The sequence below is a fragment of the Prionailurus bengalensis genome, chromosome C2 (assembly GCF_016509475.1).
Source record: "Prionailurus bengalensis isolate Pbe53 chromosome C2, Fcat_Pben_1.1_paternal_pri, whole genome shotgun sequence".
In the NCBI taxonomy this organism is placed as follows: domain Eukaryota; kingdom Metazoa; phylum Chordata; class Mammalia; order Carnivora; family Felidae; genus Prionailurus; species Prionailurus bengalensis.
Window position 1 is genome coordinate 46938306 of NC_057350.1, and position 17705 is coordinate 46956010.

Here is a 17705-nt window from a genome sequence, read left to right on the forward strand (position 1 = left end):
ATGAACAAAGAGATTGCTGTGGTAGAGAGAGGGGATGGCTGCAGAGTTCAAGTGTGGTTGGTCCTCTATAATGAAAGGAAAACTGGAATTGTGGTTATGACTACCAAGAGTCCCACCGATGGAGGGGTGGGAGAATGAGGACATTTCCGTCTCTTACTTTCTCATTGAAAGATTAAAGTAAGGTCATCATCTGGGTGATGTGTTGTGTGCCTTGGGAATGACTATGAATAGTCTTTTGAAGAGTGGGAAGGTTTCATGCTGGGGCAGTCATTAGGCTGACCTGGCAGTGCTTGGGGGTTTTGCTGGGTTACAAGCTGCCAAGAGTCTGTGCATTGTGAGGTCACTTTATTTTTTGTTCACTCTCCATTTTGAGGAAGCTGTGAAAGTTTGTCCACACAACAATTTTAAAACAAATTTTTTAACCTATAATTGTCTAAACATTTGATCATCCAGAACCACAGCAAACCCTTGTGGGAGAATGCCACGGGCACAGCATTTATGAAAGTCATTTAAGTGTTATTAAGACCGTCTCATATTACATTGAGTCCAGGGCAAAGGACAAAACAGTATTTATCCTCTAGGGGACACTGTTTTGGAAACAAAGCATCCCTTTTAATAGCATGCCTTCCTAGTGTATGCATAAATAGCGCATGTCTAACTTTGGCATTGAGCAGGCACAAACCCAACAGTAGATCCTCTGTGGTTCTTTAGTTCCCTCTAGCAGTGACATTTATTTGCTTGTGCTTGTGCTTGGGTAGAATACAGAAATTTTATATTATTACTTTATTATGGAGTGCAACAATTTTGATGGGTCCTCACATCACCTTCAGTGTGATCCTTACCTGTCAGCCCGTGTGCTCCATCACTGTAACATGGGGCAAGTAACCTTGGACTTCAGGGCCCTCACCCAAGGTCTCTCTTAACTCAGTTTTCTGTGGTTCTCTGTTCTCATTTGGTTTTATTTAGTCTTTGGTTTTCCTGGAGGTCGGACTGAATTAGTTGTGGCCCCACAATTAATTTTCAACATTTCTGCCTTTGATCCAGCCAGCTGTCTCACGAAAGGGAATGATTTCCTTGGCTGTTATGCCTTAAAAATCAAGCAGTCGCCTTGTAGCTTTTAGCACCAGACCCATGGTTTCTGGTTTGTCCTGCTCTGTAAGCTCTGAAACTGGGATGGAATTGGCTCCTACTGAACTTGGTCTACATTATTTTGTGTGTTTTACTACCCACAGAATGAATAATGGTCCTGTTTTAGGACATGAAGAGGAAGTTGGGAGAAGGACAACCTTCCGACTTTTTTATCCAGAATCTGTTTTTTCAGATCCCAATCACAATGATCCTAATACTACGGCGATTCTCACTGCTTTTAAGCCGCTTGATTTAAAGTGGCTGTGGGAATTGTTGACAGGTGGCAAAATAGTAAGTTGGCAAAATTGATCTGCCTTCTGATTACCTTCAGTTTTTTTTTTCCCATTAAAAAAGAAAAAGACAACCACAATGTTCTATTTTCTGGGTTCTTATTTTATTTCAGAACACTAATGGTTTTTGGAAGAAACCAGCCTTGAACTTAATCTACAGACCTTATCAAATCAGAATATTAGATCCTTTCATTATCCGAATGGCAGCTTATGAACTGCTTCACTTCCCAAAAGTGTTTCCCAAAAATCAGGTACGTATTTTTCCTGGCACAGTTTCAAACTAAAGATCTGGCTGGGGTAGGGTGGAGGGTTCCGACAGTTTTCAGAAAGGATGAGAGCCAGGACTCACAAGTTGGCTTCTGAAGGCCACGTCTGAGGTAGTGAACTTAGATATCTGGCTATTATCTTTATGTTCTTTGGACTGCAAGGAAAGAGTGTCAAGGGGAATGTTGTTTTGTTTTTTTTTTCCTGCCCTTGCAGAGCCCTTCCGGGGTCTCCTTCTGTATGCCTGAATGGCTCATTTCTCATAACCTTGTCTTCAATATTCTGCAGTGAGGAGAGTCTGACGGGGTCAGGGGCTGATGGGCCAGCCGTGCTCAGAGTAGCAGGAAGGGATTCAGAACAAGTGCGTGGCTTTTCAGGCTAAAAAGAACTGTCTGAAGCACTCCGATAAAAATAGCACCGGTAAACCAGAGGAAAGGCAAAGGAAGGACAAGGTAGTTCAGAAATATTTCTGTGGTCACAGAGGAGACACTGGTCCTGAAATTGGAGGAAGGGTGGTTGAAACTCCAAACTCTTTAATTAAGTAAAGGGAGTCTCACCAATTGTGACTCTTGTAGTTCTTCAGTTATGTTCCCTAGAAAACAATACTCTCCAGACCCATACAGTGGCAGAGACCAGTTTTCATCAGAAGCTTGAGCAAGTGTGTAACATAATATCTCAGCTGAAATGAGGTTTTTCTTTTTGGTAATCAGGGAAAATCCAAAGAAATAAACACACATCATGTTATCTTTTCTTTAGTAGGCTAAAAAAAAATTCTCAAGTTTAGAATTGTTAGATTCTCATGCTTAAAATGAAACCACTTACAAAGGAATATATATCAAATATATCTACTTATATTCTAATATATATGTTATAATATATAAAGGAAATCATCCTTCTCTATCTCACTATCCCTTTTTTTTTTGCCTTTTATATCTTTCTAGACTATTTTCTATGCATTTACACTTTTTGTTCAATTATTTTCTGCCATTTCCCCCCTCCATTTAATGAACTATTTACTTATTTATAGTCATTTCCATTTGCATCCAGCTTTCTTCCTCTATATACTATGGAGGAACGCATGTGATTCTAGGTATTTTCAGGCCATGTGTGTGATTTCTGTAGGATAGACTCCTACAAGTGGGATTCCCAAGTCAAAAAGCATAAAGATTTTAAATTTAAGCCTTATTTCTTGGTAATTTTTGAAGGGACAGCTTCTTAATAATTTCTTAATTTTGAGGGGAAAAGACTGCTTCTGAATGTACATTTTGTGACTTCATAGCTCTAATTTTCCTAAGTGAAGTAAGATCAGATACAACTTTTGTTTTCTGTTTTAGGTAGTGTCTCCAAAAGCATAGGATGACCCTTATCTTAATTAGGTCTCCAAAACTAGTTGTAACTAGATTAAAGTTCCAGTAGAACATGGTGTGCCAGAAGTCAAATGAGGACGTAACGCTATTTCAGAGAGGTTATGTGGGATGCTGTCCAGAGGTTGAGCACAAATGATAAACATTGGTTCTGGAAACATGGAAGTCCTATTGGTAATACAGACAAGAATACAAGAGGGAGAAAGCCTGCTTGACTTAGGTTAAACAGAACATGGGACATGAGCAAGTGGAGGTGAATCTTTAATAGAGTTTTGCTAGAAAAGAGAGCAGAGGAATGGTTGAAAGACATCGGATCAAGGAAGGTTTTGTGGTTTTTCAAAGACAGATGGCCATGATTATATGCTGAAGGGAATGATTCAACAGAAGAAAATAATGAGAAAGTGGGTAATGGTAGAAGCAGGCTTGTTGAGAGAGACGAGATTGGATGAAAGAGCGCACTACTGGCGAGGTTGGCCATAGGTGGGAACAGACATCATGTGCACCTAAGAGGAGTGAGTGCTGAAAATACAGGTGAAGATGAAGGTAGATTGGGAATTGGGAAGATGGTGTAGTTCTTCTGTGTTTCTGTTAGTAAAACAAGGATTCAGTTACCAGTTTAAAGTAGAAAGGAGCCTGGGGCTGTTGGATTTAAAGGTATAAAAGTGTCACCTTGGAGAGTAGGAGTGGAAATTTACTGGGGAAATACTGAACGGCCACTTGAGGCTTTGGCCATAAATGTAAAGTGTGCTCAGGCACATACGTTGTTTTCTCTTAGCTTGTTCTGCTGCTTGGGTGTGGGTGGAGCCGGGGTTAAGATTCTGTCAGGTGATCATCTATTTCTGTGGGTGACAGGTACAGAAAATGGAAGGTCTCCATAAGGGAATGGTGATAATCACGGCTGAAGGTACTCTAAGATATGAAGAAAGGAAGTAGAGGACATGAAGGGGAGGGACAGAAGGGGGAGAAAGTGATGGGATCAATGAGGTTGGAGGCTTTTAACCTCCAAAAACCCAGGCTTTTAACCCAGTCACTAATTTCCTTTTCTAACAGATGGTGAAGAGTTGTGGTGGTCACAGTAGGGCAGAGGGTAAAGAAAAGCGTATTTTAAAGGCAGTTAGGCTTTCAGACAGGCTTGCCTCTGTGAGTTTATTTGCTATTACTGTGCTTCTTGGATTTCTTCTCCTCCTCAAAATCATAATATGTAATTTCCATGGAATCTGTAAGTAATACTTAATCAAAAGAAAATCTCTTTAGATTGCTGTGTTAAAAAGTTTAAGATGTATTTTGTTTTTGCCTTTGAAGGCCATCCTGGTGAGAATCAACACTTTGAAGATCTTACTGTCAAACATGTGACTGCATTTTCAGGATATAGGTGTATATGATGGGGACGCTTGGTTTTTGTTTTTAAATTGATAATGATCCAGTTGAGACTGTGACATTACTACGTATATATCTGGAATTTTTATTTTCTAATCAGAGTCTTAACTATTTGTCATTGAAGTTACTTAGTCTTTCCCTACAGCTAAATTACTAGGATTATAAAATAGATTTAGTTTAAGGCTTCTGTGAATTCTTTCACCATGATCATCCATTAGCAAATTAACCTGTCCTTACATTTCATAAATGTGTTCAAAATTCACAGGCTATGCTTTTTCCACAGGAAGCCAAATTCAGCATGTTTTATAAAATACGGCGGCAGTGGCATCCTTTTCCTTGAGCCTCATGGTGTTTCTTCATTTGATAGTTGTCCTCTGGGCTAATATTGCAGTTAAGTTTTATTTGAAAGGTTTTCTAAGATTCCAGTCACACTTTCTATGCTTTTTCAGAGTTAGGACATTAACTGGGGGTTGGGTCTTAGACATGATGAGGGTTTAACCTAAGTATTTCTCACCTGATTACATGTTCAGAAGTCCTGGTTTCATAGGATGAGGTCACCTAAATATGCTTTGGAAACAAGTATCTTGTTTGGGTTCTAAAAAAACTTTAATTTCCTTTTCCAGAAACCCAAGCACCCAACAACAGGAATTATTGCCATCACATTGGCTTTTCACATATGTCATGAAGTTCACCTTGCTGGATTTAAATATAACTTTTCTGACCTCAAGAGTCCTTTGCACTATTACGGGAATGCCACCATGTCTTTGATGAGTAAGGTAATACATACCTACTTGGGTGTAATCTTTGATCCTTAGAGTTGGAAAGTCCACATTTTCTCCTCTGTCATTTTTAGTGAGGGAACAGGCTTTGAGAGTTTGAGAGCTGCTTAACCCTACCAAGAGCTCCCAAGTGCTGAAACTGGGACTTGGATCCGGGGTTGTTAGTACCACCCTTGTTCCAATTTGTGGGCCCCGGACCCTTGGGAATATGACAGTTATTCTCAAGTATCATCAAACCCATATAGGCACCCAGCCTTATCTTAGATGATGTTTGGACTATTTATATACACATACGGGCAACTTGCTATTTGTAGTTCTCAAATTCACTTAGCATTGCCATGGAACAGAGACACTCATCCACGTAAGAGGATCGAGCACTGAAAACAAGGGTAAAGATGCAGGTGCATTTGGAGTTGGGAAGATGATCTAGCTTTTTGTTGTGCTTTTCTGTGTGTGTGTGTGTGTGTGTGTGTGTGTGTTTGTTTTGTTTTGTTTTAGTTATGTAGACGAGGTCTGTAACATTTTAGCTCCCTGAAAGAATATTCATGGTCAAAAAGGTTGCAAACCTTTATAGATCATGCTTTTCTTGAATTAGAGATCAGTGATGGTAGATAGTACCTTTAAGACTTATTATTTTGGAGAGAGAAAGAGAAAATCCTAAGCCAGTTTCATGCTCAGCATGTGGCCTGACACGGGGCCCAACCCACGACCATGGGATTGTGACCTAAACTGAAATCAAGAGTCAGATACTCAACCAACGGAGCCATCCAGACACCCCAAGATCTGTAAGCCTTTTTAACAGAATGGGAAGGAGTTGTCTAAGTGAGGTTAGTGGCATATCACTAGTGTTAGGATTAAAATGTTATCTGTACATTTTTAATATGGAAGTATGAATGGGTCACTGTAATGGATTTGGATCTATCCTATGTAATCAGTGCCCTTACATCATCATCCCCAAATACTACAGAAGCTGGAGAACTGGTATTACCTCACCTCCCACCCCTTGTGAGACAAATGCTTAAGTAGTTCAAGAGTTAAGTACCTGGGGCAGACTTTAGGATGCATTTCTCCTTAGTCCTAAATAACATCGTAACAACTTTGTGAGGAAAATTAGGATATCCATCAAGAGTATGGAACTCTTTTTATCTCTAGGCTGATGTCTCTTAGGAGTTTCAGGTGCTTTTATTAAAATGATCAACCCACTTTGACTTAAAATTTTGGTCTCTAGTCTTACGTCCCTTTTAGGAGGACAGGAAATGATACGGGGTGGGGGGCTTACGTGATGGTTTAAGTGGAAAAGAGTGGGCAGTAGGGAAGGCTGTAGCAAAAGAACGAGCAAAGAATAAGGTAACTGAAAAGTCTACCTGTATACTTGCTACTTGAGTTTTTCATTCAGAAACTTTTTAGATACTGTGCATTCCATTGCTCCTGTTAATATTTTTTGACTGGGGTGGTGACTTTATTATACTTTCCCTCTTTAGAATGCATATCACAATGTGACAGCGGAGCAGCTCTTTTTGAAGGACATTATAGAAAAAAACTTTGTAATCAACTTGACTGAAGATTGACCCTACAGACTCAGAAGACGATGCTAACAGTATTAGTTTTATTTTTATACTGCAATTTTTAGTTTATTTTTAAATATGTTGGATGCACTTGTCAAGAAATTGTGTACATAAAAGTCTGTTGTCGCCTGGTGAGTCATAACCACCAGCTTAATTTCTGTGAATATATTTAATTTATAAAAACCAGGATATATTTAGTTATCAGGGAAATAAGTTTTGAATGCATTGTTTTTAAAACAACCTAGTTTTCTGAAGTGTTTTTAAACATCTTTTTATAGTTACTTCATGTTAAGACTTTTGAAGGGATGTGACTTCTTAGTAGGGGATTAATTTACCACAACAAATTTTGAACACATTTTGAGAGGTGTACTCGTCTACTGTAAATTGGTGGGGAATGGAGATGTGGTTGTGCCTTGATATGGCAAAATGGAACCATTTTAGGCATGTATCTAAATGGTTGATTAGTTCCTTTTTGTCCCCGAGGAGACCGATTTTAATCTTAAAAGCAGCCCTGAACACAACGGTGGGTTATGGTCAAGGAAATCTAAGACCATACTGGTTTCATTAAGCTTTTAACTAAACCAGGATTATTAATGAGTAATTTCATAGAAGGAAGGTGGTGTTTTTAAGGTGAAGGAAATAGGCTAAACATGAAATTTTGGATAATAGCCTAAGAATACAATTACTAAAGTCTGGTGACTGCATTATTTTTAAGTTTATACAAAGAAGCTCCAGGAGACCATTGTTAAACATCATTTTCTGCCTTGTTTAATATATTAAAATTTGAAAGTTTACTATTTGAATTAAATTAGGAAAAATGAAGATGACACAGTAAGTTAAACCCTTAAGAAGATTCAAGCTGTTTTTGGATTTAAATGGTATTTTCATGAAAAATCTCAACTGTCCACGATTAAATCACATCTTCAAAGGGAAGGCTTATCTGGATACCTAGGGTGCATCAGAAGAATCCCACTGGATGCAAACAAGTCAAAAACCAGTCCAGCGGAGGTGGTGAGCTAGTCTCCCTTCTCGTTTTGGGGAGGGAAGGGTATGGGGGTGAGGGAAAAAGAAGTTACAGGAGGGCTGGAATTAAAAGTTCTCACGAGGGGAAAGAGTTGAAAGAACTGCTGTCTTGAACAAGAATTACCACTGGGAGACGATGGAGACCACCCTGTCTCTCTGGAGTCTGTCAAGGGTGAACTGTGAGAGGGGACGCAGGAGTAAATACTTGAGTATAAGGGGGAGGACACTCTGAGGTGGAAAAGACGGGTATTAGTGTGACCTGTCCCTCATACCACACAGCCGTAGTTTGCAACCTAATTTAGGCTTCAAAAAAGGATGGTGCTGGCTCTAGTGACAGTAAAAAACCACCGGTAGCATTTTCAAATGTTACTGTATGGACTAAAATAATGGCAGTACAGTCTGATGCTAAAATTGAGGGATCTGGCATTTTGTGTAGTATGGGAAAAGGCTACAAACCTCAAGGAAGAAAATTCTCAGCAAGACACATATATATACAATTTATTAAAAACACAAGAACACATTAAAATTTCACTATTTATACAATCTAAATCCTAGCAACATATACAAATACCGAGTGACTACAGTACATGCCGAGGTAAGAAAAGTACATTCTGGGAGAATCACTGACAAACCATTTTTATCTTCCAATATGTATTTCAGTATTCTGTTTGGTTTCTACCTTTCCCAGTGCAAAAAAAAAAAAAAAAAAAGAAACTAGTCACAAATTGGAGCAAATAAGAATTGGTGCCACAGTTGAAAGTATTTTAATAACCATCCAACTCTTAATTGATTTTGCAGTTTAGGGACTTCAAGTTCAGAACAGAAAGGCAGAACTAACAGGCAATTTTTTAAAGGTAGAGCTTAATTGATTTCTCTTAGAGTGTGACAAGTTTTTGGCCCACAATGCGTCTTATCGTCTGACATGGCATTTCCATAGCCCTTTCACTCTCCAGGTGACCAGGTGGAGCCAAGGCAAGGAAGTTCCAAGCTTTCTCACTTTCCAAAGAATTATGGCCACATTCATGCTTAGATGAGTGCATTTTCTGCTGGGGCATCGGAGGGCAAGAGTATACATGACACCGTAATTCCAACTGCTGTATAAATTCTCTACACAAACCACTTCATCAGCGGATAAACCCATTCAATGCAAAGTGCAAATAGTGAAACATGAATTTAAATAACTGAACTAGACCCCGCATATACAAGAGGATCTATTTAGTGTTACAGCTTTTAATACAATACAAATCAGCATTCACAATATCTTGAACAGTGCTGGTTCCGAAGACCATGTGTCAGAAGTCAGTGTGATTTTAGGAAACCTGGAAGGGCCACACGTGCTGTACCATTGTCTGACGATTGTGCTAACAGGAAAAAAATTCATCCAAAAAAAACAGTGACTTACGTGTCTTTTTTAAATGTTTCAAGCAAAGAATAAAAATTCAAGGGAATTTTGAAAAAACAAAAAAAAGGTTACTTTCACATTTTCAGTTGTTACTTGATTGTCTCCAAAGCTGTATAGATAGGTATCAGACATAGAAATGGGGTTACAAAACCCAAAAGCAAAACTCTAATGTGAAAACAAACGAACTCAAAGTACAATATCAGAACTCTTTGAGTCAGGCTCAGCTCTTCATTTGGAAAGTAAAATATATTTATAAAAGCAGTAAAAACTTTTGTAAAAATCACTGGTAGTTCAAGCACAGCACAGTGGCAAAAAAAAACATGCATCATTTAAGAAAACATTTGCCTCTCAAAAGTTCTGTGGGAAAATCCCGTACACAACAGTAAATAAAAAGAACAAGCATCTTTGGGAAGATGAAACAGTTTCTCTTAAAGCTTCTAGAACAGGCCTATGATTGGGTGAATAAAAAATAAATTGGTTTACTCTTTCCCCCCCGAAAGGGGATAACTGCAGTAATACATGTGCTTTACACATTTGTGTCTTAATAAGTTCAACATCTGTGCTTTTTGTTTCAAAATATTTGAAACAATATGAACTGGTTTTTTTTTCAATGAATGAAATTATGCAAAGTTGTCTGGAAAAGCAAAAGCAAATGACACCAACAGAAATCATAAGACCAGAGGGCAGAGAGGCTGCAGTGTAGTTGGATTTTTGAAGCAATGCTTTAGAATACTCATCTACCTCAGGAAGCAAGCAGAATGAACACGGTCCTCAACTCTAGCAAATTCTGGAAACAATCTGGTGGTACGAGCCAAAAGAAAGGTCTAGATCCTGATGGGAAATTACATGTCAAGATTAAGTCTACACACTGGGATTTATAGAAGCCTAGATGCCAAATTAGGTTTCAACCTGAGGGCCAGCTTCTCTTGCCGAAGACTTTGAAAGGTTCTTACACTAGAGGCTGGTAAATTACAGATGCTTTTCATTTCACCCATCTAAAACTACTCCTGGGCAAATGGTGACAAAGAAATTGCCTGGAAATTTCACAAACAAGCTGTAATATTTGCTGGCTCGGATGCCAGAGCCTGTGTTCCCTAGGTATGCTGGAAAGGACTGTTCACACCTTCCCCCATAGAGATGAGGGCACAGTCACACACAGCTGAGGAATCCATGTGGGCTTTATATTTCTTTCAGTATTTTACTGTGGATCATTAAAAATACTGACCCCAAATACCTTTGGATTCAAAGAAAAATCCCTGTATATTAAATCAAAGAGGGCAAATTTTTTTTTTTAAGGTAAATCCTTTCTGAGAAAGGATGTTTGCCTTTCAGTGTGGTAAATAAATATAAGGGGGTCACGTTTACGGTGTTCACTTAGATGCTCTTAAGTTTTCACAACTCACCCATTAAGATAAATTTGGAGGGAGGGAGAGAATCTGTTACAGCTGTGTAAAATCAGAGGATTCATGAGGTTGATGAAACAAGCATCACTCGCTAAAATAACTCAAACATTTTAAAACACGAGAATAGGGCTGGCCCCAGACAGAGCAAGCAGGGCTGAAACCAGCTCACGTACCATGAAATGTTAAAGCTCTTGAGGTGTCAGAAGGTGAAGAATCAATCACCTTGCCCATTACAAGTCAGTTTCCCACCTATAGATCCTCCAAAGGAAGGAGGAGTGTACGACTACCATCAAAACAATGATTATATCACTAATTTTTGGAAAAAAACCCACAAAAAACTGTAAGGTATATAGAAATAGAACAGAAAGAAATCCTGATAGTACCCACCTTTCACAAAGCAAAATTTCAAGCCATTAGACATTTCAAGAACAGTACCGTGCGTTATTGCCAGTCCGGCTTACACAACCATCTCTTGAGTTCATCAATGTACCTGCAGCATTGGTAATAAATACTCTCAGTGATTCTTAAATTTCTTTGAAGTGCATAGTAGGGAGCTTTTTCTGTATTAAAAATAGTGTTTTACAGTAGTAACAAAGAGGATGTTTGAAATTCAACAGGCAAGCAGTAACTGCCACAATAACACTTTTAAAGCAAGATGGCAAGATTAATAGTTCCCTGTACCTCGGTCATCACATTTTCCCAACCACATCTGTGACAGATACGTAATACATTCTATATATTACTACCACTAACACACAAAAAAGGCCATGTGCTTTAAAACGATGCTTTATGAAAAGCAGCATCACCTTCAAAGAATCTCTTTAAAAACATCACATTCACCATCCCTCCCGGCTCCTGATCCCTCCTGGGTGCTCTGTGGCACCTGGTACACCAGTTCGTCTGGGGCACTTGGACCTGGCTTCCCACCTTTTGGGGTGTCATACTGGGCGCGGGCGGAGGAGCAGCTGTCAGTCCTGGAGAGGAGAGTGTTATATGCTCCTACTACTGGGGGAGCTTGGTTCCCTGCAGCTTTGAAAGTAGACGTTGAGGTCAGCCCAACTGAAGCCGTGGGGTGTCCAGACATATCCATGATGATGGGGGTTGCATATTCGGGCCCAGTAATTGGCAGTGGTTCAGCGTAGGCGTGGTAAACTTCTTGCACCGGGGAGTTGTAAGGATCTAAGTCAGCATAACTCGCTTCTTTTCCTTCTTCTGGTTTAAAGGTAGACCTCTGATGAAGGGTGCCAACAATTCCTCCCACCAGTGGCTGTGCATACTCTGGGGTATCACAGAACAAACCAGAGAAAAGTCACCTCATTCATACAGGAATCGTTCAATTTAGGGGGGCAGCAGTAGTCTTACACCAAAAACAAACACTTCTTTAGGGCACTTTCTTCATTATCAACACGGACCTATGGATTTCTCTACAAGAACTTCAAAAATTAAAATTAAGCATGTTATGTTTCAAAAGAAGTTAACATGCCAGAGCTTCAATCATGAAATTTTACCAAACTGTATATGCTCTTCAGGTTTATAGACAGTATTTCACTGGTGGAAAAAAAAAAACCCACTCCATTATTAGAGTAATATTTTCAAATATGACACTGTTTAAAATACGGGGCGCCTGGGTGGCTCAGGTGGTTAAGCATCTGACTTTGGCTCAGGTCATGATCTCAGGTTTATGAGTTCCAGCCCCAGATCGGGCTCTCTGCTGTCAGTGTGTGTACAGCCTGCTTCAGATCCTGTCTCTCTTTCTCTCTGCCCCTCCCTGCCTCATGCTCTTTCTCTCTTTCTCAAAAATAAATATTAAAAAAAAAAAATTAAAAAGTAGTTCTACCTCAAGAAAAGCGCTCATCTCTTACATATGAGAAAGATAAAAGATACAATAAATCCCAAAGCACTTTCCAGCTAAGCAGAGCAGCGTCTTCCCTGACTCTGTGGCGAAGGCTGCAAGCAGTTACCTGCAGAGTCCGTCTGCAGCACTGTGGTGACTTCTCTTGGACTCAAGTGATTAACTTCGCTGCTACTGTAGCGAACTGGGGTTTCTTCATGTTCCACTGATTTGGCAGGGAGAAACTGCTTCATTCCTTTCCACCAACCTTCATTGTGATTGTAAGCAATAAAGACCATTAAATAAAAACCTACCTCTGAAAGGATGATACTGTTTACGGAAGAAATCCTGTTGCATTTAAGCCATTTTTGTAGCACATCTACACAAACTAGCCTCTATGTTCAATCTTTTTGTTGTTGTGGTCGTGGTAAAATACGTATTACGTAAAATTTACCATCTTAACCATTTTTAAGTGTGGGTCAGTTGGTTTTAAATACATTCACACTCTTGTGCAACTATCACCACCATCTATCTCTATCATAACTTTAAATCTTGTAAAAACTACAACCGTATCTCCATGAAACAGTAACTCCCCATTCCTATTCTCCATCCCCCCTGGTCCCTGGCAACCACCATTCTATTTTCTGTCTCTATGATTTTGACTCCTTTAAGTACTTCATCTAAGTGGAATCACACAGTATTTGTCTTTTTCTATCTGGCTTATTTCACGTAGCATAATGCCCTCAAGAGCCACCCATCTTCTAGCATATTGCAGAAAATCATTTTTAAGGAGAAATAATATTCCACTGCTTGTATACACATTTCACTTTTCCACTCATCAGCTGATGGGACACTTGGGTTGCTTCCATGTTTTAACTGTTGTGAATAACTCTGCTATAAAAACAGATGTACAATCAGGTCTTTGAGACCCTGCCTCTAATTCTTTAATTCCGGCATACCTGGAAGTGGAGCTGCTGGGTCATATTGTTAATTACTTTTCATTTTATGAGGAATTGCCATAGTGTTTTCCACAGCGCCCGAACCATTTTATAATTCCAACCACAGTGCACCAGTTTCAGTTTTTTGACAGGAGACATCCTAATGGGTGTGAGATGTAATCTCATAGTTTTCATTTGGTTTTCCCTAAAGATTAGCAATGTTGAGCATCTTTTCATGTGCTTATTGGCCATCTATATATATTCTTTGGAGAGATGTCTATTCAAGTCATTTGCCTATTTTTGAATTTTGTTGTTGGTGTTGAGTTTTAGAAGTTCTCTATTCTGGATATTAATCCTTTAGCAGATACATGGTTTGCAAATATTTTCTCCCATTCTGCATGTTGCCTTTTTACTCTACGGATAGTATATTTTGATGCACAAAATTTTTAAATTTCCACGAAGTCCAATCTATTTCTTCTTTTGTTATTTGTGCATTGGTGGCATGACTAAGAAGTCATACCAAGTCCATTGTCATCAAGTTTTTGTCCTGTGTTTTTTTCTATCAATTTTATTAAGATATTACGTCTTGGTGTTTCATTTAATTTTTACAAATGGTGTTCAGCAGGAGCCCAACTTCATTCTTTCATATGTGAACATTCAATGTTCCCAGCACCATTTGTCATTACCCTAGTGGTCTTGGCATCGTTGCCAAAAATCACTTGTCCAGATTTGTGAAAGTTTATCTCTGGGCTCTCCACTCCACTGTTGTGTATGTGTGTGTTTATACCAATATCACACTGTTTTGAAATCAGAACGTGTGAATCTCAGTTTTATTCTTTTTCAAGACTGTCTTGGCTATTCAGAGTCCCTTGAAATTCCATTGGAATTTCTGAATGGATTTTTCTATTTGTACAAAAAATGTCATAGGGATTTTGACAGGGATCGCTAATGAATCTATAGATGGCTTTGGTTAGTATTGACATGTTAACAGTATTAAATTTTCAATCCATGAACACTGGGTATGTTTCCATTTATTTATGTCTTCTCAAATTTCTTTAGAAATGTTTTATCATTTGCATTACACAAGTCTTTCACTTCCTTGGTTAAATTAACTCCCAAGTATTTTATTCTTTTTGATGTTATTTTGTAAATGAAACTGTTTCAGATTATTGTTTATATATAGAAATGCAACTGATTTCAGTATATCCTTTAGTATATTTAGTATAGTATATCCTGCTACTCTACTCAGTTATTGGTGCTAATAGCTTTGTGTGCATGAGTGCATCCGTGTGTGTGTGTGTGTGTGTGTGTGTGTGTGATCTTTGGTAGGATTTTTCTTTTTTGAGAGATTTTTGGTTATTGACTCAATCTCTTCTATTTCTTTGTGAGTCTTGGTAGATTTTGTATTTCTGGAAATATGTCCATTTCATCTAGGTTATGCAATTTTTTGGCATACAATTGTTCATAGTATTCTTATAATCCTTTTTATTTCTGTAGAATTGGAAGTGATGTCTCTACCTGCATTTCAGATTTTAGTAGTTTGAGTCTTTTTTTCTTATTCCATCTAACTAAAAGTTTGTCAATTGTGTTGATCTTTTTGAAGAACTAACATTTAGTCTCACTGATTTTCTCTTTTCCATTCTCTATTTTGTTTCTCTAATCTTTATTATTCCTTCCTTCTGGTAGCTTTTGGTTTAGTTTGTTCTTGTTCAAAGAAATTCCTTAAATTTTTTTTTTTTTGATAGAATATCTAATGCAAAGCAGAACATGGTAGAAATTTCTATTCAAAGCATATACAGAAGCAAATCATTGCTATTAAATTGCAGCCAGATATAATGTGCCTGTTGTAGGGTGGATTTTTGGTAAGTTTTTCTGAAAAAATACTTCCCAAGATCTGCCTTGGGATGTTAGCAACACAGGATCTGCCCCTACCACTGCTCTTTTCTACCTTAGTCACAGCAGTGAACTCTTCTGGCTTCTAACAGTTGTTCCCATAGTGAGACTGGAAAGGGGGGAGAGCCTTAGGGGACCTCTGATGTCACCTCCAGCAATCTGCCACACACAGAAGGAATTAAGAAAATGGCAGCTCATCATGGCAGAGATGGCAGACCTCACGATTCTGAAACCGCGAGACTCCGCCTGGGAAATACCCACAGCAGAGGGACACACACACACCATGTTACCAAAACCAGTCTTTCACACAGTGTTCACACAGGCCCCAAAGAAAGCTGGTCTCCTCAAAAAAACAGACACATGGGGCAAATCAGGTTGTCCAGAAAAAAGGAAGAGAGTGCATGCTACGGGAAATTCTTACTTTTCGTTCTGTTACTTATTGACTACAAGAGATTGCACAGAAAAGTAAAAATGATCAGAATGTTAGAGGAACACCATTTTTCTAACAAGTGCTGGGGAGTTTATGTGGGCCTGAAAAGAACTTTCCTCTTTTACTACTGCCACCTAGGGAGGTGGGAGTTCCTTGATGGAAGGAGATGCAAAGTCTGAGTTACCTGCCCGATCCCAGTAAGGTAAGTCATAAGTGCCTTCAGTTTTTTTCTTTCTGGAAAAATACAGAGACAACATGTAAGCAAATAGAGTGAAGTCACTAGTAAGACAGCTCTGAATCTGCAGGATAAACACTAAAGTTAATAATTAGGAGTATACATTTCCATTTACTAATCTACCTGGGGGAATCCTCTATTTCATTTGCCTTTCAAAGTCGCCACTGCTGGCTCATAAATTGGACTCTCAATAAATTTTAAACAACTATCTCCTGAGATAGTTATTTTGTTACCCAAGGTATTTCCCACTCAAGGGGTGAATGAAATGGAAAAGCTGAGTCCGCAGATGATAAGAGTCAAACTAAAGACTTCGGGGGGCGCCTGGGTGGCGCAGTCGGTTAAGCGTCCGACTTCAGCCAGGTCACGATCTCGCGGTCCGTGAGTTCGAGCCCCGCGTCAGGCTCTGGGCTGATGGCTCAGAGCCTGGAGCCTGTTTCAGATTCTGTGTCTCCCTCTCTCTCTGCCCCTCCCCCGTTCATGCTCTGTCTCTCTCTGTCCCCAAAATAAATAAACTTGAAAAAAAAGAAAAAAAAGAAAAAAAAAACTACTTCGGGATGATGTGGGTTGTTATGGGAAAACTACGTTAGGTGTATTTTGGTTTCCAATACAAACTTTATAAATCAATTGATTCACAAAGTTCATAGAAAGAAACATCCCCACATTTGCTTCTGCATTGTTATTTTTTCCAACTATCTGTTTTCCTTCCATGGTCCTTTGTTCCCAAGAAGTTTATAGTGTCCTACATAAGCATCCCAGTTTATGTCAGTGCTATCTTAAACAGTGATAAGTGCCAGAGGGAGAACAGGATGCTCCATGCCTGGGGGGCAAAAGCCACACGTGCAATGAAGATTCTCCCTAGTCCACCCTTCAGAATTCAGACATATCTTCCCCAGGAGAAATCTCCCTCCTCCCCGTTAAGAATTACTATCTACAGGGGTGCCTGGGTGGCTCAGTTGGTTGAGCATCCGACTTTAGCTCAGGTCACGATCTTGTGGTTCGTGAGTTCAAGCCCCGCATCGGGCTCTGTGCTGACAGCTCAGAGCCTGGAGCCTGCTTTGGATTCTTGTCTCCCTCTCCCTCTGCCCCTTCCCTGCTCATGCTCTGTCTCGCTCTCTCAAAAATGAATGTTAAAAAAAAAAATTACTATCTACAAAGAGCCTTACAAGGAAGTGTTCTGATTCAAGAATGTAAATCTAATTAAAATTAACACCCTGCAAGCTAAAGAAAATGCAGAAATTATTCTAGTGTATAATGAGGACAAGACAGTTATGTGATTTGCTCAAGACACAAATGTGGCTTTCTCAAAGAGCCCAAGCTGTGTGCTTTTCTTACTTGAAAACATTCTTCTCCAGGATAAGACTTTATTTGTATTAGAGATGTTAAAATCTTTCTCACTTTAAAGTCTGACTATTATTTAAAACATGTCATTTTTTAAAAATATAATGTAAAATTTGTGGAAGAGGTGGTAGGCACTAAAGCTGTTAATTAAAAACTGAAGTGCAAAGTAAACAATAAAGGGCTGGCTTAATAATTAGTTTTCTTCTTGAAAATCCTGTAATCATCCTAAGACTAAAAAGTAAAAGGAAACCAATAATCTTTTCTAAATGGAAGTCAGATACCTTATATAGCTAAGACAACAAATTAAGTCTGATTACTAGGCAAAGGTTGTGCTAGAAAAGATTTTATAATAATCTAAAGTGGCAAAGCCTCAGGTTATTTATTACATGGTAAGTGCTTAGAACAGGGGTGCTTACCATGAGTTAAGGGTTCAGTAGGTTGTAGC

General features: G+C 38.9%; 2 protein-coding genes across 9 annotated transcripts in view; one reads left to right on the forward strand and one right to left on the reverse strand.

Annotated features, from left to right (window-relative positions):
* Positions 1–17705, forward strand: part of ST3GAL6 (ST3 beta-galactoside alpha-2,3-sialyltransferase 6) — an 84924-nt gene that overhangs the window by 54302 nt on the left and 12917 nt on the right. For 4 of the 6 annotated variants that reach the window (XM_043593943.1, XM_043593945.1, XM_043593942.1 and 1 more), the window contains exons 8-11: positions 1233–1419; positions 1532–1669; positions 5047–5199; positions 6684–9750. In XM_043593943.1, the coding sequence (XP_043449878.1) occupies positions 1233–1419; positions 1532–1669; positions 5047–5199; positions 6684–6770 (565 nt within the window). In that variant the 3' untranslated portion in view covers positions 6771–9750. Of the gene's footprint in view, positions 1–1232; positions 1420–1531; positions 1670–5046; positions 5200–6683; positions 9751–15825; positions 15890–17705 lie in introns of those variants that run through there. The other 2 variants (XR_006299338.1, XM_043593946.1) reach the window with 1 other exon arrangement.
* The window catches only part of DCBLD2 (discoidin, CUB and LCCL domain containing 2), an 88198-nt gene continuing 78764 nt past the window's right edge, over positions 8272–17705 (reverse strand). Inside the window, exons 14-17 of one of the 3 annotated variants that reach the window (XM_043593940.1) lie at positions 15872–15921; positions 12557–12694; positions 11523–11873; positions 8272–11085 (exon numbers count right to left, since the gene is read on the reverse strand). In XM_043593940.1, coding sequence (XP_043449875.1) covers positions 11018–11085; positions 11523–11873; positions 12557–12694; positions 15872–15921 — 607 coding nt within the window. In that variant the 3' untranslated portion in view covers positions 8272–11017. Of the gene's footprint in view, positions 11874–12556; positions 12695–15871; positions 15922–17705 lie in introns of all 3 variants that reach the window. The other 2 variants (XM_043593938.1, XM_043593941.1) reach the window with 2 other exon arrangements.